The 26333-nt window shown below is 44.5% G+C and overlaps 2 protein-coding genes across 4 annotated transcripts in view; one reads left to right on the forward strand and one right to left on the reverse strand.

Moving 5' to 3' along the window:
• The window catches only part of TMOD1 (tropomodulin 1), a 74748-nt gene extending 65156 nt beyond the window's left edge, over positions 1 to 9592 (forward strand). For both annotated transcript variants that reach the window (XM_054727110.1, XM_054727109.1), the window contains exons 9-10: positions 1045 to 1189; positions 8062 to 9592. In XM_054727110.1, coding sequence (XP_054583085.1) covers positions 1045 to 1189; positions 8062 to 8126 — 210 coding nt within the window. In that variant the 3' untranslated portion in view covers positions 8127 to 9592. The remainder of the gene's footprint in view (positions 1 to 1044; positions 1190 to 8061) is intronic.
• TSTD2 (thiosulfate sulfurtransferase like domain containing 2) lies at positions 8512 to 26053 on the reverse strand. Of its 2 annotated transcripts, XM_008141876.3 has the most exons (10): positions 25875 to 26053; positions 22912 to 23124; positions 22065 to 22378; positions 20269 to 20389; positions 15533 to 15658; positions 14691 to 14796; positions 14288 to 14406; positions 13646 to 13804; positions 12932 to 13070; positions 8512 to 11118 (listed from the first exon to the last, which is right to left on the reverse strand). In XM_008141876.3, exons 2-10 carry the CDS (start codon positions 23074 to 23076, stop codon positions 10781 to 10783), a joined length of 1587 nt encoding a protein of 528 aa, XP_008140098.2. In that variant the 5' UTR covers positions 23077 to 23124; positions 25875 to 26053; the 3' UTR covers positions 8512 to 10780. The 2 variants fall into 2 exon arrangements, with proteins under 2 accessions (XP_008140098.2, XP_054583082.1); XM_054727107.1 differs by lacking the exons at positions 14288 to 14406; positions 14691 to 14796.
• Positions 26054 to 26333: the final 280 nt, after the last annotated feature.

Raw genomic sequence — 26333 nt, forward strand, 5'->3', positions numbered from 1 at the left:
AGACAAAGACAAATACCATATGAGCTCACTTATAACCCAACCAAGCTCATAGATACAGAGAAAAGATTGGTAGTTGCCAGGGATGGGGTCCAGTGGGTGAAATGGGCGAAGGGGATCAAAAAGTGAAAGCTTCACCCTGCCGGCATGGCCCAGTGGTTGAGCATTGATGAATGAACCGGGAGGTCATGGTTCGATTCCCGGTCAGGGCACGTGCCTAGGTTTCAGGCTCTATACCCAGTAGGGAGAGGCAGCCGGTGAATGATTTGCTCTCATCATTGATGTTTCTCTCTCTCTCTTCCTCTCTGAAATCAATAAAAATATATTTTTTAAAAAGTGAAAACTTCTAGCTATAAAATAAATAAGTCATAGAGATGTAATGTACAGCATGACTTACATTATTAGAGTTAAGAATACTACATTGCATATTCAAAAGTTTCTAAGAGTAAATCTTAAAGGGTTTTCCCTTTCTTTCATCTTTGTCAGATGATCACTATAGCTTTGGGGGTAATGGACATAACAGGCTATAGGAAGCTGACTCTGGCATTCCCACCCCCTGTGTGACTTTGGGTAAATCCTTTTCCCTCTCTCAGCCTCAGATTCTTCATTTGTAAATTGCAGATGAGTCTAAATGACTGATTAGCAAACCTGGCTGTACATTGGAATCACCTGAGGAGTTTGAAAAGCCACGTACACCTGAGCCTCACTCCCAGTGATCCTGGATTAATTAATACGGGGAACAGCCCGGGCAGCAGGATTTTTACATTTCCTTGGGACTAGATGATTTGAAGGTCCTTCTGCTCAGTCCTTCTAGGATGCTGCTGTGGGCCAGTGGAAAGACTATCGTAGGTGTCCAGTGGCCTGGGTTCGAATCCCAGCTCATTTCCTCCCGGCTGTGACCTTTCACCTGCTCCAGACTTCCATTTCCTGCTCTGGGAGGTGGGGATAAAAATCCCTGCCCACCACTCAGGGTTTCTGGTGGGTAGAGAAGAAATAAGTACCTTGCAAATGGAATGAGTGGTGACTGTTGTTCTTTCTTGACCAAAGAGCCAGCCCCTGGGCAACAAAGTGGAAATGGAGATCGTGAGCATGTTGGAGAAAAACACAACGCTTCTGAAATTCGGCTACCACTTTACCCAGCAGGGGCCCCGGCTGCGGGCCTCCAACGCCATGATGAGCAACAACGACCTTGGTGAGTAAAAATTGCTCCCTCCCCACCTGTCCTGGGGGAGTTTTCATGGATAACTTCTCCAGGGGGTCCTCTTGGTGAGCCTGACTCCGACTTTCACGTTGGTTGCATTCGTTTTGTTTGTTTGTGCCTTGTCTCCTCGCTGGGCTTTCTCAGGGATCTGAGGCTGGGCCCTCTCCACACCCAGCCCCCCGCAGCAAAGCTTAGCTCAGCTCAGCCCAGCCCCCGAGGGCACCCTCAGTGCATTAGCTCCTGAAATGAACCTTGGAAGAACACAGGCTCGCTGAGTAAGTCTCATCTTCTGAACACCCTTCTCTGAACTCAAGAATTCTGTCCAGGTCACGGTCTGGCTCTAGCCCCAGGTCCCACAGCCCCCAATCAGCACTATGACCAAAGCCCCAAGCCTAGGAGACGTCTCTTTGTTTTTAAGATAAAAGTTGAAAATGTTGACTTCATAGTAAACAGGTGACAGTAATTGAATCTGTTAAAGGTATAGTTTGTCTTTTCTTAAAAGAAAATATCACAAATTTTCTTGTGAGCAAACACCCAATAAGTCAGTTGAATGAAAACTGAGATCCATCACTGACTTTTCCAGATGCCAGTTGTTCCCCAGCTCTGTGTGTAGTTATTTATGTGTGTTCCTGCTGGCTGTTAAAAGAACTTGGTATAGTCTCCCAAAAAGAGTGTGTCTGATAAGGCTATAGGAAAATTGGAGGAAAAAACAACCAAGAAAAGGAGTAGGCCTAATACGTTAACATAATTGATTATTATATTTAGCCATGCGTTTGCTAGAGACAAGGCAGGAAGAAGAAAAACCAAATTATGTTATTCTTATTACAGATGAGATGGCAGCATGATGAGTTAAAAAAAAAAAAAGTTGCTTTCTGAGATTGAATTATGAAATATGTTTTCTAAAGGGCAATGTATCCAGTGAGCTTTTCATCAAATTCAAACCTGCTTTACATGTGGCTTTTGTTTGTTTTGTTTTTAACACTCAGTAAAATACAAAGAGCCTCATACTAAAGCGCCTGGTGATGAACCTGAGGCGAGGTGAATGCCTGGAGATGAGTGTGCAGGTGTGTGTGTGCACAAGGCAGGCGCTCGCAGAACCTCTGCCTAGATAACCTCAGAGCCACACACACTGCAGGATGAGTTAGTCCGTTCAACAAACACTGGTCAACGCCCCATCGGCCCCTGGGTGTTGAAGATGCAGGTTCTTGCTCTTCAAGATATCACAGCCCAGAGGCTAGTCCAGGCGTCCTCAAACTACGGCCCGCGGGCCACATGCGGGTGTTTTTGCCGTTTTGTTTTTTTACTTCAAAATAAGATATGTGCAGTGTGCATAGGAATTTGTTCATAGTTTTTTTAAAACTATAGTCCGGCCCTCCAATGGTCTGAGGGACAGTGAACTGGCCCCCTGTTTAAAAAGTTTGAGGACCCCTGGTAGTCAGTCATTACTCACGCCACTTGCCACTTTTTTCTAGAGCTGCAGGTCCAGCAAAGTCCATAAAACAAACCAAAAAAATGCACCAGTGTCCTGATTTTTCTGAAGTGCCCCGATTTGAAATAAAATAAGAAGAAACAATAAGAATTAAGAACTGCGATGATTATGGTGCCACAGAGTTGATAGCCACCCTGAACTGTCACGGGAGGCCATCCATCTCAACTCTGTTGACCCAGCTGGGTGGGAGCTGGCTTCAGAAGGAGCACTGGCAGCCTTCAGATCCACTGTGCTATGCAGTAGCCTCCCATGTCCCCTCCCAGCCTAGGTTGAGCTTCCGGGGTGCCCCTCGGTGCCTCTCTCAGGGCTAATGCAGCTCGGGTCTTCCAGTAGCAAGATGGTCTGGGGGTCTTTTTTTTTTTTCCTTCTTCTGGGGAAGGAAGGTTCCAGGTGACTAGAGATCAGGGTTGCTGCAGGGACGGTGGGGTAGGGCGTGGGGGTAAGCTGAGACACCAAAATCAGCTGGAGGTTTAATGCAATACTCTGGAGGACACTCCCAGTCCTGAGAGTCTGTGATTCCAAAGTCCAGGCCCAACTCCTAGCACCGGGGATCTCCTGAGGTTGTGCCTGAGCTGGAAGGACTTCAGGCCCATCCCTCCGTTTCCCTGTGGAGAAAGTGAAGCCTGGGTCAGGCTGCCCTTGTAGGCAGCGGCTCAGTCAAGTCACACCAGTGGTTAGTGAGCGTGTGCTCGGTGACGTAAGGGGTAACAGAAACACTAGTTCTCTGACTCAAGAACCTTTATACCTTTTAGGGGAGAAAAGCCTCAAAGATGTGCCTGAAAATTCAAGTGTGCCTGCATACCGTATCCAAATAAAATGAGGAAATGATTTGTGAGGGCAAAGGCCAGTTAAACAAAGCATCCTGGTTGGGGTGGGCCTTCAGCCAGCCTGGAAAGGAAGGGAGGCTGTGGGGGGAGGTCAGGAGGCGCTCCTGATGGGGTACTAGCACGGGCAAAGGCGAGGTGGTAGGACCCAGTGTGCAGGACAGGAGAGACGAAGGGCCCAAGAGGACTGAGGAACTATTACGGGGAGTTAGACCTAGAACAGAAAATAGGAACTCACTGAGAAGGGAGGGAGGGCGTTTCAAGCAGAGGGAAGGGCATGGGCAAAGGCAGGATGATTGGCAGGTATGGGAGGTGTTCACAAGGAATGGGACTCAGGAAATGTGGGGAGGCTGTGAGCCAAAGGCCTTCAGTGCCAACCTGAAGAGTTTGGTGATGAAAGCAGGTGGGAAGCGGGACTGTGGCATTTTCCTGGACAGGAGTGACGGGTGATCAACGTGGGCCTCTGGGTTACCCCGGAGACTGTGCGGCTTTCCCCTTGGGGTTCCCCACAGGAGGAATCGGAGCAGAATCGGGTCGGTGATTACACACAACATGCAGAGCGCTAGTTGGTGATGTAGGATTTCTAGCTTTAAAAGCAAATTTGCGGCCATCTGCTAATTTTGGTAAAAAGAAATGCTTCTGATTCTGACAGTGCATCAGAAAAAGGGAAATCCCCCTTTAAAAAGGGATTCTCTGAAAGAAAAACCCTTTCTTTCCAACTCAGTCCCTTCATCTCGCTCTTGATACTCTGATGAAGCAGACAGGCTTCTGTGTTTTCCAGCTGAATATGTTTATCATAAAATATTCCTGTGGGCCCCACCCAGCCACCGTGGTCGTGAGCAGTGTCTGAGCCTCTCCCGTCTCCTCTCACTGTGACCTGCGTCTGTGCTGGCTCCCGGCCTATGGCTTGGGCAGGTGGGCTCCTCCTGGGGGGATAGCAGGCCCCAAGGCCATGGGTCAGCCAGAGCCCCTGCAGACAGGCAGCCTGCCTGGGACCCTCCTGACTGGTGTGTCTGTGATCCCTCCCACCTGTGTTCCGTGGGAGAGAGCGGGACCTGGGCATGGTGGTATCTGGGAGGAGCCGTGGGTCCCCGGCTACGTTTTCCCATGGTGATCTCAGATGAGTCCTATTTATAGCTCAGACCTAGGCTAAGCCTGGCTGTCAGGTCCTGTAAATCTGCTGTTGAAGTTCTCTCTACTTAATTAAATCTGAACTGCAGCCTCCACGTTAAGACAGTTGTGTGTGTGTGGGACGAGGAGGGAGGGGAGTCCGGAGAGTGGGGCGGGGTAGGGAAGGCTGGGGTTGGGGGAGGGTGTAACATGTTTAAAACCAGAAAACATCCCTTCCTAGAAACGTCGCTCTTTTACCGTATTCTCAAGAAAGTCCTTTCTAACAAGCACCCCTGGCACAGCACACCCCAAATCATCGTCTTCCCCTAAAACCATCTCATTTCCTCACCGCCATTCAAACCAGAAATCTGGGCCTCTCTCTGTACACAGCCCCACCCCAGCCAGTCACCTCCTCGCCACCCCTATCGGGCTGCCTCATGTCAAGTCCTCATCACACTTACCTGGTCCTCCAGGGCTGGCATCAGGCACAGTGCTCATCCCGAACCTTGTCTTGTCAGGATTCCTTCGGGCTCTGCTTAGACCTCTTTCTGGGCTCCCACTGCTCTCAGCCTAAACGCCCTGACACGGCTCACAAGTCCCTTAACAACGTAGTTGATGCATGGTGCCCGCTGTGTGCCAGGCACTGCTGTGCACACTCCCATCTTACTCCCATTCTGTGCTAAGGAAAGGAGGCCTAGAGAGTAGGTAAGGTTACCCGCAGTGGGCAGAAGTGGGCTTCAAACTGGCAGTCCAGCCCTTGAACCTGTGCTCCCCACCTCCTCTCTGGGTGAGGCCCTGCCAGACTCATCTCTTGATAACCCTGATGAGCCATCCTCTTGCCATATTAGCACCAACCATTCCAGGTAGCTCGAATGCCTCTGAGAGACCCAAGCGAAAGCATCCCCATAGAGGGCCTTGACTCCTAATGTTCCTGCTCCCTTCCCACCATCTACCCCTTTCTCCTGTAAGGTTCAGCAGAATGTTACCTGACCCTCCTCAGAAGATCTGACCGCTTCGTGCATTGTGCCTCATACTTGATAGAGACCTGCCAGGGTACCTGTAATAGTTTATCAAACTTACTGTTGGTATATCTGGGTCCCCTGTTAAGCAATATCTTTAGTTCTGATTCTTGTGCTTGGGGCATAATAGCACTCGGTAAGTGCTGTTGTGTATATAAATGCACGTAAAAAGCTCCCCAAAGACGTGATGGAGGTGTCCAAGCCTGGCGGGAAGTGATGGAGGGAGCTCAAGCCACCATGGAGGTTGGTCTGGATGACTCAAGATTCCTTCCGGCTCTGATAAACGAGTCTCTTGATGTTGCAATGGTAGGCAACACGGAGCAATTCGCTTTAATGGAAGTAAAAAGCAGGTTGGATGGCAGGTAGATATTGGGAGACCTGGCTTCTACTCCCAGTTCTGTCACTTATTCTCATGAATTGGAGCATGTTATTCCCTCTCTTGGCCTCAATTTCCTTAAAATGGGGGGAAAGAATATTGAGTACTAGTGAGTGAGTGCCTCCCCCTCTCCTCACCCAGTCCCTGCAACGTCAGTGCAGGGGAACTCGGCCCAGCCCCAGGCCAGGGTACGCAGTGAGGGCATGCAGCGGGGAAAGAAACACGGGATCCTTTTCTGTACCCTGAGCTTGGGCTGGGGACCCAGGTTCCAGTCCTGACTCTGCCACCAGCTCTCAGGACCCTGGCTCTTTCCTTGTCCAGGGAAACGGAGCTAATGCTCCTGTGAGGACCAGATGAGCTGTGGATGTGTAAAACCCACGTGGTGGGCTCGGGTTGTAGTGAGAGAGGCGCTGGACTGAGGCACAAGCCTTGGTTCTCTCTGGCACCAGCTGTGGTGCTTTGAGCCGGAAGTGTACCCTCTCTCTGCCCTTCTTTCCTCGTCCGTCATATGGAAATGGTGACAACACCGACATTCCAGAATTGTGGAGGTCTGCAATGAGGCGTTGCGTGCAAGAGGCGTAAAGAGGCTGCCCTGCTGGGCATGCTTGCACAGGTAACATGGACATGCCTGAAGCTCTGTTCACGTAACCAGGGATGGGGAACCTTTTCTCTGCCAAGAACCATTTGGATATTTATGACATCATTCGAGGGCCATACAGAATGATCAACTTAAAAATTAGCCTGCTGTACTTGGTCAGACATTTAATTAACTCATCCCTACTGCCGTGGCAGGGCCAGACCAAATGATTTCACAGGCCGTATACGGCCCACGGGCAGGGCGTTCCCCACCCCTGAATCATAAACCCTTTGGTGACCTCAGGTGAACCTCCTCCACTCTTTGGGTTTTTGTTTCTCCACATCTAACCCCAAGCTGTTGGACCTTCTGATAGTTCCACAGTGTTTTCTCATCAGGAGATTGCCCATTGATTTGCATTTATTCTTCTCCGGATGGGGGCGAAGGGGTGTGTAGGAGCTCAGGCACCAGCTGAACTCTGGGCCCCATACTGGGTGCCCTGTGCCCCACGCCCCTCCCCCAGCTCCCAGCCACAACCTGAGGACTGCACCTTCCTAGGTGGTTCTGCTTTATAGGCTCCGTGATTGCACACGCTGATTCGGTTCTTGTTGCAGCTCGTATTCATCAGTCTGTTGGCTGCAGGTCTACTGTCCGGCTCGGGAACTGGAAGATATCCAAGTATATAGACCTTTTTCCTCCGCTTCCTGTCTGCCACACCAGCAGCCCCGACTGCCACCTTCCAGCTCTACAGACTTCTTCCTCTCATGGCTGATCTAGCTTGCTGCTTGGTCTTCATCGGCAGACACTTAATTCATTTCAAAACACTCTCCCTTGTTACAACCAAGGGAACCCCTTCCCTGTCCCGTGGTCCTGTAAGCTAATGCCTCCAGCCTGCAACCTCCTGGCTAGTGTTTTCTTCTTTATGGCTTTTCACTACTCTGTTCTGTGATTGCGTTTGAGCTTATGTTTTGCATCTGGGAAAATGTCAGGGTTAACCCTGAGGGGACAGATAATGCAGGGGAATCTTAGGGTAGACACTGTTGTTTACATAGTCAGGAGGGAGGCCAGGAGCTCCGAGAAAGCCAAGGGAAACGTACCCAGCAGTTAAGACCCTAGTCTCATTAAGAAGACTGACTTAACTCTTATCTGAAGTGGACTAGGGATCTTCGGCTGTAGGGCCTCTGTACATAAAGTTAAAATAGTGGAGCTGGATAAAGGCGTTTTATATCTGTAGGCCAGCGATTTAGAAGTAATTTATGAATGAATCTACATTACCACAGACCCTCATCAGTGAATGCTGACAATTTGGAGGGCCGTTACACAACCCACGCATAACTATCCTTTAGAAACAACTGGTTTCAGACTCTGCTAACCAAAGAGTTAGCGAGAAGCTCACAGCACTTTCTGAGCCAGAGGTGGTTCCTGGCGCACAGGGACAACTGGCTTACATCTCATCTCCATTCCTTTCCAGTGAGGAAGAGGAGGCTCGCAGACTTGACTGGGCCCATCATTCCCAAGTGCCGGAGTGGAGTCTAGTGCGTGGCGGTGATGACCACGCCTTTGAACTGGACACGTCCTACTGATACTCTGTGCTCTGCGGTGGAAGCCAGAAGGCAGAATGCCGGCACAAACCCTTTTGTGGTTCAGTTCTTTATGCACAAAGGTTTTAGGATAACTAGTGGTTACAGTTGAGATTTTATAAACTATGGTTAATGTGAAGTTTTTCTTTAGTCACAGAAGTTCCATCTGGTTATTGTTTAAAAACTAAGAAGCCCCTGGACCAGCAGATCTTCCTGAAGATGACGTTACAGCAGCAGTGACTTACCCCCGAGAGCCTGGTTTTGGTGGCCTTGCTATGTGGTGTTTCAGGTGTATTGACTGTGTAACGCACGAACAAACAGCACACTCTTCCGCACGGTAGAGAAGCATTATACAATACTTTATTACAAATTTGATCTCGGCTATTTAGCCAGCACAACAGGTTTTTTTTATTAACCCTCCTTTAAATCCAAGAACCTCAATATTAAAGTTGCCAAATTGATTACTGGATCAAGAACACAATTTTTCCCCTCAAGAAAGACAGAAAGACTGAAGCCACTGAGCTCTGCCAGGAATCAAAGAACACGAGATTCCTTTTGCTGGATATGAGGAAATTCCAAGTTTCAAAAACGATCTTGTCTTTACCAATCCCAGGCAACAAACAGCTCCTTGAGTGTTCTTTATGGCATCTGGGGTTTATTTATAATTTAACACCGGAGTCAGAATGTTTTCCTTTATCGAATGCTAACCTTATGGTGGATATGAAACCCTGTGGCCAAATACTTGGAAACACCTTTCTGTATCGCACAGTGGGCTAATGGCTTACTTGAAGTCAAACGTTAGAGGGATAAATTTCCAGTCTATGCTGACAGACTTGCAACTACATGTGGCAGCACTTACTATACATGTCACTGCTAATCTTAATTAAAAAGTTAAGCCTCTGAAAGCCAATGGGGAAGACCCAGATAGTAAAGATAGGAAACCCTGGCCAAACTATCCCAAGATGATGATTCTGAAAACGTAATTTTGGTATCTCTGCCGCATCCCTTTAACATCATGTGCACTTCTTGGGATCCAGCAAAAATGTGAAGCCACCATGCCCTTGTGCCTTTTAACATACCACAGTGCCAGTCGAGCTAGTATTTCTGTTGCTTGGGAAGTTACATTCATGAGTGATAGGATAAATCTTCTGATCAAGGCCAGGCCAAAGAGCTGACGAACAGACTGCTGCAGAGCACTGAGCAGAGAGGCTTTTGACGAGAAAGGAGAAGTCTTGCACACTGAACTGTGATGCCGTGACTGTGCAGGGTAACCAGAGGTGGAGCCACCTCTGTGGAAGAGTGTCTACGAGGCTGCAGATGGACCCAGGAGTGGCACCACCGGCTTCTCCTTGAAACACAATTGCAGCTGTATTCTGCATCACTGGAAACTGCAATTTAACATTAAATCTGTTGGTCTATGAATGGCTGCGTATGTGTTTTTTGGGACCTGTGTGACAGGGACACACACCCGACAAGGCCGGGAAACCACGGCAGTGCTGAATGACCTCACTCAGAATGTCTTGTATCCCAAACCACTGGTGTAAAAACTGCCCCTATGTGTCATCAAGCTAATCTGAATCCCTCAAAGAAAATACTTAAAAGCAAAGTGTGGTGGCTGCTAGGGAAAGCAGAGACTACTAGGGGAAGATCTCTGTTAAAAACCAAATCAATAAAAAATGAAGGTGAGCCACATCTTTATGACCATCTGTTCAATCAGTCGAGCTTGTGGTTTAGACCAAAAGGTGGCAATTTTTTTCTGTAAAGGAACAGATAATAAATATAGGTTTTTCAGGCCATAACTTTTCTGTTGTAAATACTTAACCCTTTGCACTCGCTTGCTTTTTTCTCGATTCCTTTATTCTACTCGGGATTTAATTTTTTAAATACCCCAGATTTTACAAAGCGTGGCAGTAGAATAAAAAACTGGAGTTTCTTTTCATACAAATTTATTTATTTGGATTTTTTTATATTTCAAATTATTGATACATTCAATACAATTCGACATACGAGCTGCTACCGATGCTAACCGTGTCGAGTCACACTCGACATCCGAGTGCAAAAGGTTAAGTCTGTCTTAAATCATATGTTAAAAAATGGGTGTGGCTATTCCAATGAAGCTTTATTTACAAAAGCAGGAGATGGGCCAAATGCCGTAGTTTATAGATCCCGGTCTAGTGCACTCAGGCTAACAGACGAGGTGAGGGTTGGGGTGGATGGCAGGGGACTAATAGGACTTGTTCCAAGGAGTCTACTTCCAGGGTCACAGCTTTCACACTTTTGCCATCAGGACAGACAGGTATGATGACAAGAAAAATGATTGCTAGCAGCCCTGACACCTGGCACAGAAAAGGCATGACCTGGTCGCCAGGATCAAGGCTCTATTCCTCAGCTGCTATGGGATCCCACACAGCTCACCTTTTCCAGTGCTCTAGCATCTTCTGAGTCAGAATGTCTCAGGTAAGTGGTCAGCACCAACTCCCTCTTCTCTCTTATGAAGTATAAGTGGCCAATAGGTGGCCAGTTTGCCACGGTGTCATTGGCCAGCACCCAAGTTCCCCATTTCTCTGTTGCTGCAGCCTGGCTATTCCCAGATACATGGCTGCCTCGAACCTAGCTTTGTGAAGCCTCAGGGAAATGCTGCCGGTGCCGCTCACACAAGCAGGGCCCATCCTCAGCAACATCAGGTCTTGGCTCTGGGCTCAGGGTGGGTAGCGCCTGCTGTGGAAGTTCACTGGGTATGCGTGGCCGTCGGGCTGTACAGTCACATTCCTCTTTAAAGCTGTTCTGGGTAGGGCTTGAAGCTGGCCTGCTCCCTTTGTCTTGACATGTGATACAACAGGCTGTGAGTCCTTGTCCTTGACAGGCGGGGCAGGTCAAGACGAGCTGGCGGCACTGGGGAGTGGAGCAGAGTTTATACTGGTCCCATGGGGCTCCACAGTATGAACATTCTGGGGACGGAAGAACAATCTTTGTTATAAACACACGCACTTCTCCAGTTCCTAAATATAACTCTTAGCTCATTAGAATCAAATATATCCTGTTGCATCTGGGGAAGATTTCTAAATAGTAAGTCTCCTATCTTCTAACAAAAAACACTCCTCATCCCCACTTTTTGGGGGGAGAGGTTGCTTCCAGAAATTGTCTTCCTGATTCCAGCATTCACCAATCCACTTTTCCTTTTCCCATTTAGAAACAAATAGTAATGCTTCTCTCTTTCATTAACTATTTCAAAGCGAGCCAACCACCCTCTTGTTCAACCATCTTTTTCCTTTAGATTACTCCCTTTTTCATTGGGAGACAACATACCTGAATGTAGATGATCCCACATCTAGACTCAGCTCTGCATCCCTCTTCCCCAGGCCTGAGGTTCTCCTGCTGTTTGTTGCTAACAGACACTTGCCACTGGGATTCCTAAAAATCATACTTACCTACTTTCTCAGCGGGTTTTTTCCTACTGACTCCTGTTACCATTGGTAACATCCTTCTTCAAGTCTCTTTACCTAGCTTATCTAAGATACCTTTAGGCCTTCTCTCTTCCCTTTATACTCCACCTAGCTCCAAAACAGATGTGCAATATAGCTTTTAATAGCAGACACAAATACAAGACTATCCAAACTAATTAAAGATTAAGAAGGAAAGAGGACAATCCAACTCCTATCTTATTTATTATGTGAATAGTCATGCAATCTCAGTCTCTGATCCCCATTCTAGAAACTACAGTAGCCACTAGGGATGTCTGCCCGTGACCTTTCCTGCTCAAGACCGTGGCATCAAGAGCCCTTTTGCTAAAGGACTATTTCCATTCTTCTCCACGGACTGCCTTCATTTGGTACCACATTTTAGTGTGGACTCAAAACTAGTCAAACCACACATTTCCTGTGGCCACCGCTTCCTGTGGCCACCGCTTCCTGTGGCCACCCCTGCCTCTGGCCTTGGCCCTAGGTCCAGCTCCCACCTTGGAATGCCCCACCCACCATGCAAAAGTGCAAGACCACATGTGTCCATAGACCATCTAAACTAGGGGAGTCTTTTCCTCTGTGCCAGGGATTTACTTGGCAGTCTAGTGAAGACTATGAACTCTTAGAAATATATATTTTTAAATGCATAAAATAAACTACATAGGATTACAAAGGAAAGCAATTATATAGAAATACAAAATATTAAAATATTTTTAAAAATCTGGAATATAGAAAGATTTTAGCACATTAAATAATAAGAATTAGTGGTGGGCCTGATAGCTCTTTCCATTTTGAAGCAATGATGAACATAAATACGATTTTGAGATACAGGTAGCAACTGTAATCTATGAAAATACTGATTTCTACTGACAAAGTCAAAGGTACATCTAATACTACTGATTTGTTGCTTATATTCATAATTGATGGTAGTGTTACATTTAGTGAGAGGTTATGAAAATAAATTATTCCTATCCAAATTCACAGAATTCCCGAATTCTACATATTGACCCCAGGTGAAGAACCCTGATTTAGCCTATTAGTTCATTGCCGAGCAGGCAGAGAGCTAGGGACATTATCTCCATTTTTAGGACTCTAACAAGTAAATGGTGAAGCCAGGATCCCAACACAGGCCTCCTGGCTCTGCTGTACCGCTACATCTCCAACTCTGTTGGGCAGTGGTGGTGCCACGCACTCCTTCTCCCAGTTTTATTCTTCACAGAATCAGTGCCGGCCTGCCTTCCAGCATGGTTCATACAGAGTGTGCCTAATCGTGAGTTTAGGTTCTAGGCTTGTGCTGACCTACCTGACACTATGTCACTGTTGTAGGACAAGGCATAACGCTCATCGAAAACAAACAATTTCCCTTTGTAAAAACCGTCAGGAAACTCTTCCAGGTACTTGTGGATGCCACCCTTGAGCTGGAACACTTCCTTGCACACTCCCTATGTGTGGAAAAACAGCAGGAGATTCAGGTCAGGAAGAAGCTCTACAGAGGAGTGGCACGTGGTGAGGATGCCCAAGGGTGGCTCCTGGCTCCCACTGCAGGACACTGAGAAACTGCTGACCAAGGGCGCAAGGAAGCAACTGGCCAGATCTTGCGTGGGGGGGAGGGGAGCGATGGGTGATGACAGCAGTCAGGGCCTTCACTCTCTAGATTCTGGAAGCTCAACTATTTTTGCCACCCCCTAAATATAGAAAGACACCTGTTGGGACATGTAATGTTACTGAATTTGCTCTTCTCAGGATCAAGCAAAAGTATTAGGCAAAGGGAAACGTTAACTAATCTTTCCCGTTTGTACCTGATGAGTTTCTAAGACTGAGTGTTTTTCACATCTTGAGATTTAAGAACTTTGTATTTTGTACTTATAAACTCCAAGCTGAAACCATACCAGGGGAAAATAAACACTTGGCTGGCCAGGATGGGAGAGGGAATGAAGGGGGGAGGGAGCTCCACACATGCTGTGGACTATGCCTTCTTCACGGCCAGGCCTATGGTGCCCCAAGGAGGGTGACTCACCTTGGCTTTGAGGTAAGCAGAACCCCGCTCACAACGGATGCCCCCAGTGCAATACATCAGTACCCTCTTCTCTCTGAAAAGTTCTAGGTTTTTGTCAACGTAGCTAGGGAAGTAACTGAATTTCCTGATGTCTGGGGCTAAGCAGCCCTGGAAGCGTCCCTACAGTGTGGGATAGAAGGAAAATGGTAAAAAAAAATATATACCTGGTATGCTTTTTTCTGTCACACACACCCTCCCCTCCCCCACCATCTTCCTTGGCAAGGAAGCACCAGCTAGTTGCTGTTCTCATCCCACTCTGAACCTTTCAACTTCAAGATCTGGAACTTAAGAGACACAGCTGGCGAGCTGTGAGTCACCTTCCCAGTCTTCAGGGGAACTGGAGAGGCTGCCCAAAGCAAAGTTTACAAGATCCTTGACATGTGTCAAGGGTAGGCACATGGGAGCCAGAACGCACATTATTCGCCAATATGTCTGTAATTCCTATTTTCTTAGGCTTTCTCATCAGATCCTGCATTGAAAGGCTTGGGTTTTTCTCTGCAGCTGCTAGCAGTGGGAAGAGATCCAAGGGACTTGACCACTGATGGGCACACACATTCCCTTGGGGAACATGCCATACTGTGGGGACTCAATTCTGGTTCTTACTATTTTGCTTTCATAGAAGTTTCTGCAGTCCAGGAGGATAGTATCACTTTGTTCTTGATTTGCCTGAGACAAAAACTTTTCTACTTCTTTATGAAATTCACCTGGGGTTAAATGGATTCCTAAAATCAAACCAAAAAATTAGTTGATAAACTATTCACAATAAGAACTGCACTCTTCCAAAACTGCTATCTTTAAAGAGGAAACGACTTCTTGCCAAACCGTCATCAAGAATAAGCCATTCTGAGGGGGAATCTCCAAAGAGAAGACCAATTTAAGCATTAAAAGACCCAAATGTTAGCCACCCACAGCTATTTTAATGAAAGGATTCATCACAACTCTAGCTGATTGATGTGTCTAACCTTCACATATGTCTATTGTTTTGTCCTTCTAAAAGCAAGCATACCAGGCTTTTTATAGGAGATCTTATTGGGACTGATCCCCATAGGCACAATTTCTTCAAATACACCAACACGCAACTCTGGAAAACAGCAAGCTCCTCCTTTGCTGGTCTAGCCAATGAGAAACAAAGCAGATAATGTTGAATTTTCTGGAACAGTCTAGCCATAATTCCCTTTTCCCATTAAAACAGGTTTTTCTAATTTGAGACTTCTTAATACTACAGCTATGGTATTATAAAATAATTCTCATATTTGGTACTTACTGCATATTTACCATGTTCAGAAATGTTACACTGAAAAGGTGTTTCTATAGCAATAGCATTTAAAATTGAAACACCGCTGAGCAATTTCAACATGTAAGATCACATCCCAGCTTTTGTCCTGGAGCAATGACCTCTCTTTACCTATCACCACCAGCACTAACAATACCAAGGTATTTCCCACCACCTTTATCACCTATTATGATAAAGCACCTGAGCTGTAAGAGCAACCTTGTTCCCTGTGTGAAGTGCTGATCTGATCATTCCAGGTTTACCGAGATAGCCAGGCAATCTCCCAAATAAGCAAACACATCTAAGTTTCAGAATTTAGATTGTGTCAACCTTATTCTTTAAGAAGGGAGACTGAGGTCCAGAGAGGGCACTAACTTGTCCAAGACCACATGGCGACTCAGTGGAAGAACTGGAACCAGCACATCCTTCCAACACACTACCTTGTCACCTGGTAACGGGGAAGGGTAGTTACCTGGCACTGCTTATTTCTCTATACTGCCCTCTCTTCATAACCTACAGCAGGAAGAGGCACCGAGGCATGGCTCTAGAGCCATTTCCTTTTCAATTTCTCTTACCTTAAAGTCATCCTCACACAGATAATCCTTAAACAATGGGCAGGAAAGCATGACTTCCACATAGAGTCTGGTGGCCAATTTGCTTCCACCAACTGTCCCGTTGATTCCTTCGGTAGCAATTCGCACCTGAGACACAAGATGGTGAGAGAAAGGGAATGCAGTTTAAATCTTCCCAGGGCAGAACAGGCTCAAGTGTATCAGTGAGTTGAACAGGAAACACAAGACACTGCTGTGGACACCAAAGTGTTACCACAAAGATACCTGTGTTTTCTAAAACGGCACTCCCTAAGTTCAGATGAGGTACTTGGTTAATGTGTGCTGAATAAGAGCATGAAATTAAAGCCCCATTTGCTAGGGAGCTCCAGTTGTCCAATGGCCAGAGAACCACATTTTGAGTTTAATCCAGGTCAGCAGATCTAGAATCAAGATTCAGTTTTGCCACTTCCTTGCAAAGTGCCCTGAGGAAATTATTTTACTTCTTTATCTTTTACTTCTTTATATAATTTCTTTATCTTGATAAAACAGAGGAAAATGAGAACAATGAAAACCACTGCTGGGGAGAGACTCCCCAAGTTCTAAAGCACAGAGCACACCTGAGGACTGGGAATGGGGTGAATGCATCTCTGCATGGTGTTTGGGGAAAGCCCACCATTGCAAACCCACCCACTGGAATACAAAGCTGCAGGAGGAGTGTGTGTTTGGTTCACTGTTGCATAACCAGTGCCTAGAACACCTGCTTCATAGTAGGCATTCAATATGTATCTGTTGAACAAATGAATGAACAAACAGATGTGTCCACATCTGAGGTTTTCTGGCTTCTCAAATCTGTACTCTTTTTAAAATGCTTCACTGGTTAGGAGACATTAGAGCTTGGATTAAGGCCCCTGCCTTAAGAGGCAATGCTCTGGGGACCCTGCAAAGTTAGCTGTGTTGGTGCTACAAAATCCTTGGATGAGTTTAAAGATGTATCATCTTTAGAGGGTGCTGAGCTCTCTAGAGAAAAGTGCAACACTTACCTATATCACGGTATTCTCTGGAAAGGTAATTTAAGGTCCTATAGTGTTACTACTACCTGTATAACAATGATACCTCCCAATGCATTAGAATTTTAAAATTTTTAAAGGCTCCCCCTTTTCAGGGCCCAGAGATGATACTCCATTGGCTGAGACACTTGATTCAGTTCTTTTAGGGCATGGATATAAATGGGATTCATTTACAAGCCCACGCCAGCTCACTAGTAGTGGCTGTGCAGAGTTCCATGATGAGCATTCTGGGTCACATCCAGTCCTTGAGGGAGTACTGGAGCCTAGTGAAGCCTGTTCTCGGCCGGGAGAAGAGAGTCGGAAGTACACGCCATCTGCAGAGACTACTATACCTATCACCAGCTTATATATACACATTTTTTCCAATTTAACAAAATTATTTATTAGGCTTTATTTCAAAATTGAGATAACTATTACTATTGCAATAATAGTAATACAATAATACATTTTTTACTACTTGTTATTTTAATAAACTTATGAAAAGGGTAGAGATCATTAAAAATGAATGTCCATTGCTGTGTATGTCTAACAGTATTGACGGATCAATGTTTAAAGTGTAAACATTATTTATTTTTACTATGAGTAATATTAACTGTCTACTCTCCCACTAAACCTGAAACTTCCCTCTAAACCATATTTGGAGAGAATTTTTTGATTAAGTGATTCAACTTCTATATTTTTAAGGGATTACATAGAAAAAGAGCTAAACCAGGATGAGTCAGGAACTCTACCCTAAAGCTGTTATTACTGTGACAGATATGATGAAGAGGTACATACTTGTACGTAACTGTCTTTTGGGTAGGTTAGTATATTCTTTCCTGTTATTTTAAATCTCAGAACCCAAATAAAAACAAGCACATCCACTCCCTATACAATTGGGGCAGAACAATCTCTAAACTCATCCGCTAGACTTTCAATCACTAGGATTCTTTAACAGAAATCTTCAAAGTAGCTTCTTGGTGAGAAAGGCCTTAAACCTCAGAGATGAAGAGCAACAGTTAGCATTTACTGAGCACCTACTATGAGACAGGAGCTTTATAATATATTCCTGAAAGGTAGATGTCATAATCCCCACTCAACAGAAAAGGAAACAGAAGCTCAGAGAAATCAAGTAATTTGTCCAAGAGCACAGGTTGGTAGGTGTAGATCTGGGATTCAAAACCAGATCTTATTGGCTATAAATCTTGTAATTTTTCCTTTCCAAAGTCTCCAATGCATTCCCTTATGTATCTTTCGGGAATAATGAATGTATAGCCATAGGAACAAGAAGCTTCCTTCCATAATTCCAGAATTTTCAAGTTCTCCTCTTTTCTACCTAAATGCCAACATCCTGACAAATCTCCTACCAGCAGAAAACTATCTCAGTAAACTCTTCATGTATCATGGAAACCTTAGAATTTAGACCTATGATCTAGGCAGGTACTGCCACCTTGTGGTTAGGGACCCTCACTGTTAGTTCACCTCAGGTTGGGCCAAGAATAAAAATCTGCCCCTAAACCAAGGAAAGAGATTGATTTCATATTTTGTACATTCAGTTTTACTATGAGAATGCCCATCTTTTAAGATGCTCTCTAAATAGACATGGTGACAAATGTATTCATTCACAAATGTTTACTAAATTTTTTATTATGCACAAGGAACTGTACTGAGAATTAGGGATATAGTGGTTGGGAAAAAATAAAGTTCTTGCGCTCTTGGAGCTTATAGACTAAGGGAAGTCACAGATATTAAGATAAAAGTTACAAACACAAGCGCTATAAAAAATAACTACAAGATGCTATAAGAGAGTATATTTTGAAAAATGAAATTGATTGAAGGTCAAGAAAGATCTCTTTGAGAAGTGAAGATTGAGGGAAAATTACACAGGAGAAACCGAGTACTAGTATGGGAGAGTTCCTTAAAGACTTTTCTTATAAAAAGGCCCAAAAACACAAAAAGACTTTGTGGGCTCCAAGAAACTGAAAGAAGAATGGTATCAGATAAGCGGAAAGAAGGTAAGAAGGGTCCAAATCATGCAGGAACCTAAGGGCATGTTAACAATTTGGGTTTTACACTAAATGCACTGGATAGCCACTGAAAGATTTTGAGGAGGGCTAATATGATTTTATTTACCTTTGAAGATCATTCTGGCTGCTGTGTACAGAAATGGCAGGCAGGGATAGAAGAATGGAGAATAGTTTGCAAGCTATTGAAATGGACCAGGTAAGAGGGTGGGGCTTGGTCTAAAGTGGTGGAAGTGTAGGACAGAGTGAATGGAGTCAAGGGACATTTTAGAGGTAGAAATGGCAGGACTGGGTGATGAACTGAATGAAGCTTTCAGTCCACTATCTGTTAGCAAACATGGATGTGGAAAATGTCGCTGACTGATCAAATGATTGCCAAAGCAAATTAAAACCTGGGACATGAGTGGGAAAGATTACACATAGACAGTACAGCGTCATAACTAGAGGGGATCCCAGAGGGAACCTAACTCACTTTTTAAATTTTTAAAAATATATAATATACATATACATGAACAGATATGTAATCATCAAGGATATTTTTAAAAAAGAAAAACCACCCATAATCCTCTGGTAGAGAGTCATAATTAACACTTCGATGTCTACTACTCTCCATCTTTATACACACAAACACTTGTGCTTTTGTTACAAACACATATTCATTCCTTTATTCAACATTCTCTGAACATACACTGTCTGCTATGTGCTAAGCCCTGTGCACTGACAATACATCAATTAAGACCAAGTTCTTGTCTTCATGAAGTTTACATTCTATATGGGACAGATATAACAAATTAAAGACTATACTTTCAGATAGTAGTAAATTCTTTGACTAGAAGGGATAGAAAGTGATGAGGCTTACAAAAGGACCTCTTCAGATTAGAGTTCTGAGAAGATAACATCTGAGCAGAGATTTGAAGTGAGGAATGAGCCATGTGAAGATCTAGGGAAAAAGCATTCTAGAGGGAAAGAAAATAGCAAATGTCAGTACCATGAAATGGTAAAGGCCCTGGCATGTTCTAGGAAAATTAAGAAGAAACTTGGAATCACACCTCTATGTACAGTTCTATAAAATGTTTTTCTAGGTACTATATCAACATTTCCCTATGCCAAGGGAAATTATGCCTGCTTTTGCAGGAACATAGGCATACCCATCCATTTACCTAATTATCTACAGTTGTTTTCATGTTACAAAGGCAGGGTTGAGTCGTTTCTTTGTGCAAATCCTAAAATATTTACTATTTGGCTCTTTAAGAAAAAGTTTGCTGACCCCTGGTCTATGCCATTATATATTCTTATAAAACACCATGTTAATAGCTACTTAGTATTCTACTTATATGCCTCACAGGAGTTTGCTAATTTCTAAAAACTCAACAGCAAATCTCTTTGTAAAGAGCACAGCCTTACCCTAGCCGGTCTGGCTCAGTGGATAGAGCATTGGCCTGCAGACTAAAAGGTCCCGGGTTCAGTTTCAGTCAAAGGCACATGCCTGGGTTGCGGGCTCGATCCCCAGTAGGAGACGTGTAGTAGGTAGCCAATCAATGATTCTCTCTCATAATTGATATTTCTATCTCTCTCTCTCCCTTCCTCTCTGAAATCAATAAAAAAATAAAAATAAAGAGCACAGCCTCTCCAATCCAAGTTGGAGGCCAGAGCAGCCTAGTGAAGGAGGGGGCGTGGAAGAAGGTGTTACCTTGCCTGTGAGGTGCAGGTGCCGACACAGAGCTGTCTGCCAGGCACAGATCCAGTGGGGGTCCTCCAGGTCACGATAGCAGTAATAAAGTAACACCTCTCCTTCATCACTGCCCTCGCCACTGTAAAAAGAAAACCACAGAGAAAGGGCATCTGAATCACTGGCCTAAGTTCACCAACTATAACCAGATCGCGGCAGGGAAGGCCTAGGTGGAGCAATTCATGCCTGCCTTTGCACCTACTATTGTTCTCCTAAAATGAGAAGCAACTCCTATCTGTCTGTATTTGCTCTAAAGAAGAACATATCTGCACTTTATAGCTAAGTAAACTGAAGTCAATTCCTTACAGGTGAGACAGCTACAAGTGACAATCAGGACTCAAAACACCAGATTTCTGACACTAGAACCCATATACCCTTTCTATTGCACTGTGCTGTCTTATACTAACTTGTGGGATCCGGGCAGGTCACTTATCATTTCTGAGCCTTGATTTCCTCATCTGTAAAACTGGAGAAATGAAATAAGCTGCATTTCCCAAAAGTGTGCTCTGAAGCTGTTCTTTGAAATCACCTTTGAGAAATCCTACAGGCAGTTTTTCCCTCTTTCAGTCCCAGTAAAAGCCCCTTATCTATTGAAGACTCTGAGAAATCCTGTAATAAAGAACATTTTAAACTAGTGCTTCCAAACTTATTTGTCTTTAGTACCTCTTTTCAATACCTGCTAGCATCCTCTACAATAATGTTGCACAGATGTATTTTAGAGAATGCTATAGAGGATGATAATTAAGGTCCTGTCCAGCTCTGGAGTCTAAATCTCTCAATACCCTCATCATATTTCAGCTTCCTCCAAAGCCTTTTCTCTATTTCAGAGCCTATCTATTTTCTTTTCTCTAAACTCCTGTAACAAATTATCTGAACCATACAACTTAACTAATAATTATATACTTTGTCTCATATCTTCTGCTAATTGTTTCATGCCCTTTTCTTTGTTTTTCTAACTAGAAAGCAAATTCCTTGAAATGCAGGACCATACCTAAATGAGGCCACATTTATAAAGCACTTTATAGTTCACAAGTGCTTGTACCATCATCATTTTAGAGAACTCATACAGCAATACTGTATGATAGGCAGAGCAGACATTATTATTCCAATTTTAAAAGCGAGGAAATGAAGGCACAACAAATTTTAGCAACTCGCTCAAGTCTGACTCCAAGTTCAATTCTCTTCCTTTCTCCTTTTCTTTCTGATAAACAAGGTGAATTTGGCACTAAATACTAGTGACATTTTCTATTCACCAAATTCAGGAATTGCTTAAAACCAGAAATCCGTCCTCTAGAATTCTGTAGTATAATTTGGTAAGTTTTTCAAAGGCAGAGTCTAAACCTCTTAATCCTATACCTCAGTTCTAAAAGTTAACATCCTTTCTAAAGCTCAGAAAGCCACATTTGGTAACTAAAAAAAATTTTTAAGCAATGATATTATTCAGGGTAGAGGAATCATTAATGTTTCTGGGCCTTCCTATTCTCTTTGAAAATAATATAATTTTCTGTTCTTTACTTCTCCCTAAAGATAAGATGCAGAATGGCTTTCAAGAAACCTGGCTACATTACCAGCTGTGTGGGTACCTGCTACTGCATAGACTATAATCTTCTATTACACACAGTACATGTTTATCACCCTTGCTTAGGCCTGTAGAGAAATTCTGTGCCTTTAAGATCTTGCCATTTTAGTGATATCTCACTGTGGCTGAAAAAAAACATTTTTTAAATTAAAACAAAAGTACAGAATGAAATTCTTACCTTATCAGCTCATCAGGGCTAAAGCAACTAATGTCAGGGAGCCAAGCAGACACTTCATGGTTTCGAGTAAGGCACTCTTTCGGGGGGTTCCTTTTGTCGGCAGACTTAAGGCTCTTTGAGGTGCTCGATGCCACAGCGAGCTGCTCTAAAACAGAAGCAGTCTGGTGCCAAATCTCATCAGCGTGCTGTGTTGCCACGTGTCTATGGATGCTAGTGGGGCCCGTGAACAGTTGCTGACAGCATTTCCACCATATTTCTTTGCATTTATAAGATGGTGCTGGAACTTCTTTGGTTTTGACAAAAAGGGCAAATGCCTGCAATTACATTTCAAATTGTCACTGTGAAATAACCTTAGGTTTGAGGCTAATGGAAGCCTCAGTGAAATTTCTTCTATTATCTTCCCACAGCGGTTTCCAGTTTCTACTATTCGGTAGAAGAACGTGAAGAGTAACAGTTTTATTAGTAAGCTTTATATCAGCTGGATCAGATCAGGAGTCTCAGATAGCAGCTGCCCTACTGCCTGTCTGTTCTCCCTGTGACTCGGTCTCCTGGGTTTCTTCCCATAACCCAGGGTGGCGAAAGGAATCCAGCCCATCTGTCTAGGATCTGTACCTCACCACACGTGTTCCAGAGCCACACCTTGCCTACGAGTCTCCTTTGCCTGGCACAGAATTAAGATCACTGGTAATGGTGCTGAGGAGACCTTACTTTGAGCATGGCAACAGCCTACTGTCTCACTATCTCTCCTCTCCCTGGAGGACAACCTTGATGAGCTACTTCCAGATCTACCGGCATTAACTATACACACATGATCCTGAAACATCAACAGCAATTTTAGCAATTTTACCTTTTTCTTTGCAAATGAATATTTCTTCTTTGTATTGACATCTAGCTCTGCTTTAAGACTGCTACTGGGATTGATAATACTTGTGTCTTTCAAATCCAAGTCTGAAAATCTTAAAAGAGAGGCCTCCAGGTCATTTCCTTGGTCTGGTGAAGTCGAAGAAGGCATCTGGTTTGGTTGTAGCAGTGGGGCAGATTCCTTTCAGTTAACTATTTCCTAGGAAGTGAGCAAGGGAGAAACAACATTGTCCAAGTCTTTGATTCCTACTTGAAGTAAACTTGAAGTTAATCAATCATGCAAATGAGCAGGGGCCCAGTAGCCCAAGCTATCCATTCATTCACTCATTCATTCAATAAATAGTATTTAGTTAGCAGGCATTGTTCTAGATACTGGGGATATAGCAGTGAATGCAAAAGAAAAAGTCTCTTCTTTCTTAGAGTTTGCATTCCAATGGGGAGAGACAGAAGGTAAGCAAATAAATTTTTTTTTTTTTAAGTCAGATGGTAAAAGAGATTATGAAGACAAACAGAGTAAGGAGCCAGGGTGATGGAGGGGATCTTTAAAACACAGAGGGTAGGTAAAGTCTGAGGCAGTAGCATTTGAGCAAAAACCTGAATTAGAGGGCAAGCCATGCAAACTTACGGTAAGTTGATACCAAAAAAGCACCGGTACAACCAAGCTGTATGCTAATAACTTCAGTTATAAACACTTCGTTCTTTTCTTGTCCCCTAAATGTTTGAGCTATGCAAATTCCCTTTCTTAGAAGAAATAACTACCAAGAGAAACCTATTTTAGTGAGCCAGAAGAAATATACAAATTGCTACTGTGGCCAAATCTTGTCAAAATGGACACACTACAACCAACATAGTGCATTCTTTCTTTTATAAAGCCAATGTTACAGGTAACAAAGAGGCAACATGAAACACTGGGAAAGACACTGGCTTTGGATCATGGTGTAGCTGAGTGCAAGTATGTGAACCTGGGCAAGATATTAAACTTCTGAGTTCTAATTTTCTAATTTCTAAAATTCGATGACAGCATCTACCTAGTAGGGATGTAGAGAGGACTGGAAAGGAATTTGTCTCCTTAATTCCCCTACCAATCTAGGCTCATCTCAGACAACACTCTCCCTCATATAACCTGCTCTGGCTACAACGGGCTTTGCCTAGTTCCACCAATGACTCATGCCCTTCCCTGCCTTACAGTCTCCACACATACCTTACCCACCACCCCAAAATGGCCTCCCCTCACTCTAAATCCTTTTCAGTTTTCGCCTTTAGACATTCTTAACTATTCTATGCCTGGCACATAGAATAGTGTTGCGGATGCCAGTCTTAATGAAAACAGTTACTATCCCTGCTCTTTTGACGCTTATATTCTAGTAAGAGAAGAGCGACACTAAATAAGTAAACACATTTAAAAACATGAAACTATCAGTGAAACATGAAACTTCTCAATTTCCTTTGCTGGGGATTCTCCTTACCCTCCATCCCAAACTTTAATTATTGAATCGCTTTATCTACACTCGCCCTCTAGGTAATCTCATCTAGTCCCAAGAATTTAAAAACTAAATTTCCTGAGAATAACTGTGATAATACATGTGAAACTAGATTGGTTACTAGTTGGGAATTGCTGAAGCTGATTGTTAAAATACATGGGGGTTCATAATTTTCTCAACTTTTGTAAATATTTGAAAAAGGTAATCATAAATAAAGGGAAATTTATATTGAGAATACTATACACTAACTGACTCCAATTTATATCTCAAGGCTGGGCCTCTCTCCTGAACTCCAAATTCACATATCCAACTGTCTACTGGATAGCTTCTGTGGGAAGGCTAATAGGTTGTTCAAATGCAGCTGTTCAAAACCAAACTCTTGTTTTTCCCCAGTCTTCCTTACCTGCGGTCCAGGAGGGATGCTGCAGCCCCCGCCTAGTTCCACTTGCATAAATGGCATTTTTATTCTTTCTGTTATTCAGAGAAAAAAAATCTTTGGGCTTCTTCTTGACCCCTTATTCTTTCACACTATTGCACAGTCTCTCAGAAAACCCTACCAACTTTGTTTTTGAAATACAATCAGATCAGATCACTTTACACCACTTTCACGACCAACTCCATTCAAGCCACCATCATTTCTTGAGTGAATTATTGAAGGACACTAACTGGCCTCCTCATGTAAGAGCCAGGAAGGTAACTATTAGAAAACTAGACCAGTCTCCAAACGCTTCTCAACTTACTCAAACTCCAACGTCCTTACAATGCCCTTCCCACCACGTCTCTAATCTCTTTTACTAAGTTCCGTTTGCTCACTACCTCTGATTGCATTGTTTGTCCATCCCTGATTGGTCACCAACACCAAGAAAGCAGGGATTTTCCTTTGTCCACCTGTGCATCCTCAGCATCTAGAACACTGCCTGGCACACAGGAGGTGCTAAATGTTAGCAAATACAGTATGTGAAGTAAAAGTGATTGGGTAGCCAGAGAAGGCTTCACTAAGGACCTGATGTTTGAGCTGAAACCTAAAATGACAAGAAGCTCTCCATGCAAAGTTGGCAGCAGAGATCTGCAGGCAAAGGAAATAGTGAGAATCATTTCCTAAAGTGGGAACAAGCTTGACTTATTGGAGGTTCAGGAAGAAAGAGTGGTTGGAGTACAGAGATGAGAAAGGAAGTAATGATAAGGAGTTCGCAGTGGCAAGTCATAGGAGAGTTGTAAACAAGGGAGTGAGGCGGTCTGGTTCTGGATTTGTTTTGAAAGTAGAGCCGACAGGGTCTACAGATTCATTGTTATGTAGGACGCGAAGGAAAAGGAGGACCCAAGAACGACTCCGACCAACATTTTTGGATTAAGCAATCGGATGAATGGTGCCATTTACCAAAATGGCGCTCCGGGCAAGGCCCAGTCTCTCCGGCCGGCTTTCCCGAGGAGGCAAAGGCCCGGAAGTGGCAGTTCGGTGAGCACGTACCTGCCCGTCCAGATCCTTTCTTAGATCTTTCTTCATCGAACAGTCTCCGCCTAAAAATTAACACAGCTCACCACCCAGGGTCCCGCAGGCCCCGCCTGGAGTTTACGTAGGAAGGAACGCTGGAGACGTCAGCCGCGCCGGAAGTCTTTGAGACTTTTAGCGGAAGGGACGCTGGGAAAACCAGAGAGCCCGCCCCCGCGCCGACAGAGGGTCTGGAATTGAGGCGGGGGCTGCAGCATCCCTCCTGGACCGCCCGCCTCCCAGCTTGGCTCGCAGCCCCGGGCCGTAGCTGGCTGAAGCGGTGTCGCTATCTACGTGGCCCCGGAAGGACTTAGAGCGAGTGGCGGGAGAGGGGAACCGCTGGAGGAAGCACGAGGGGGCGGCTGCGTGCGGACCTGAAGCCCGCGGCCCGGGGAGCTCCTAGACACCGCCGCGTCCACCCGGCAGCCCCTCCTCGCG

The sequence above is a fragment of the Eptesicus fuscus genome, chromosome 15 (genome assembly GCF_027574615.1).
Source record: "Eptesicus fuscus isolate TK198812 chromosome 15, DD_ASM_mEF_20220401, whole genome shotgun sequence".
In the NCBI taxonomy this organism is placed as follows: Eukaryota; Metazoa; Chordata; class Mammalia; order Chiroptera; family Vespertilionidae; genus Eptesicus; species Eptesicus fuscus.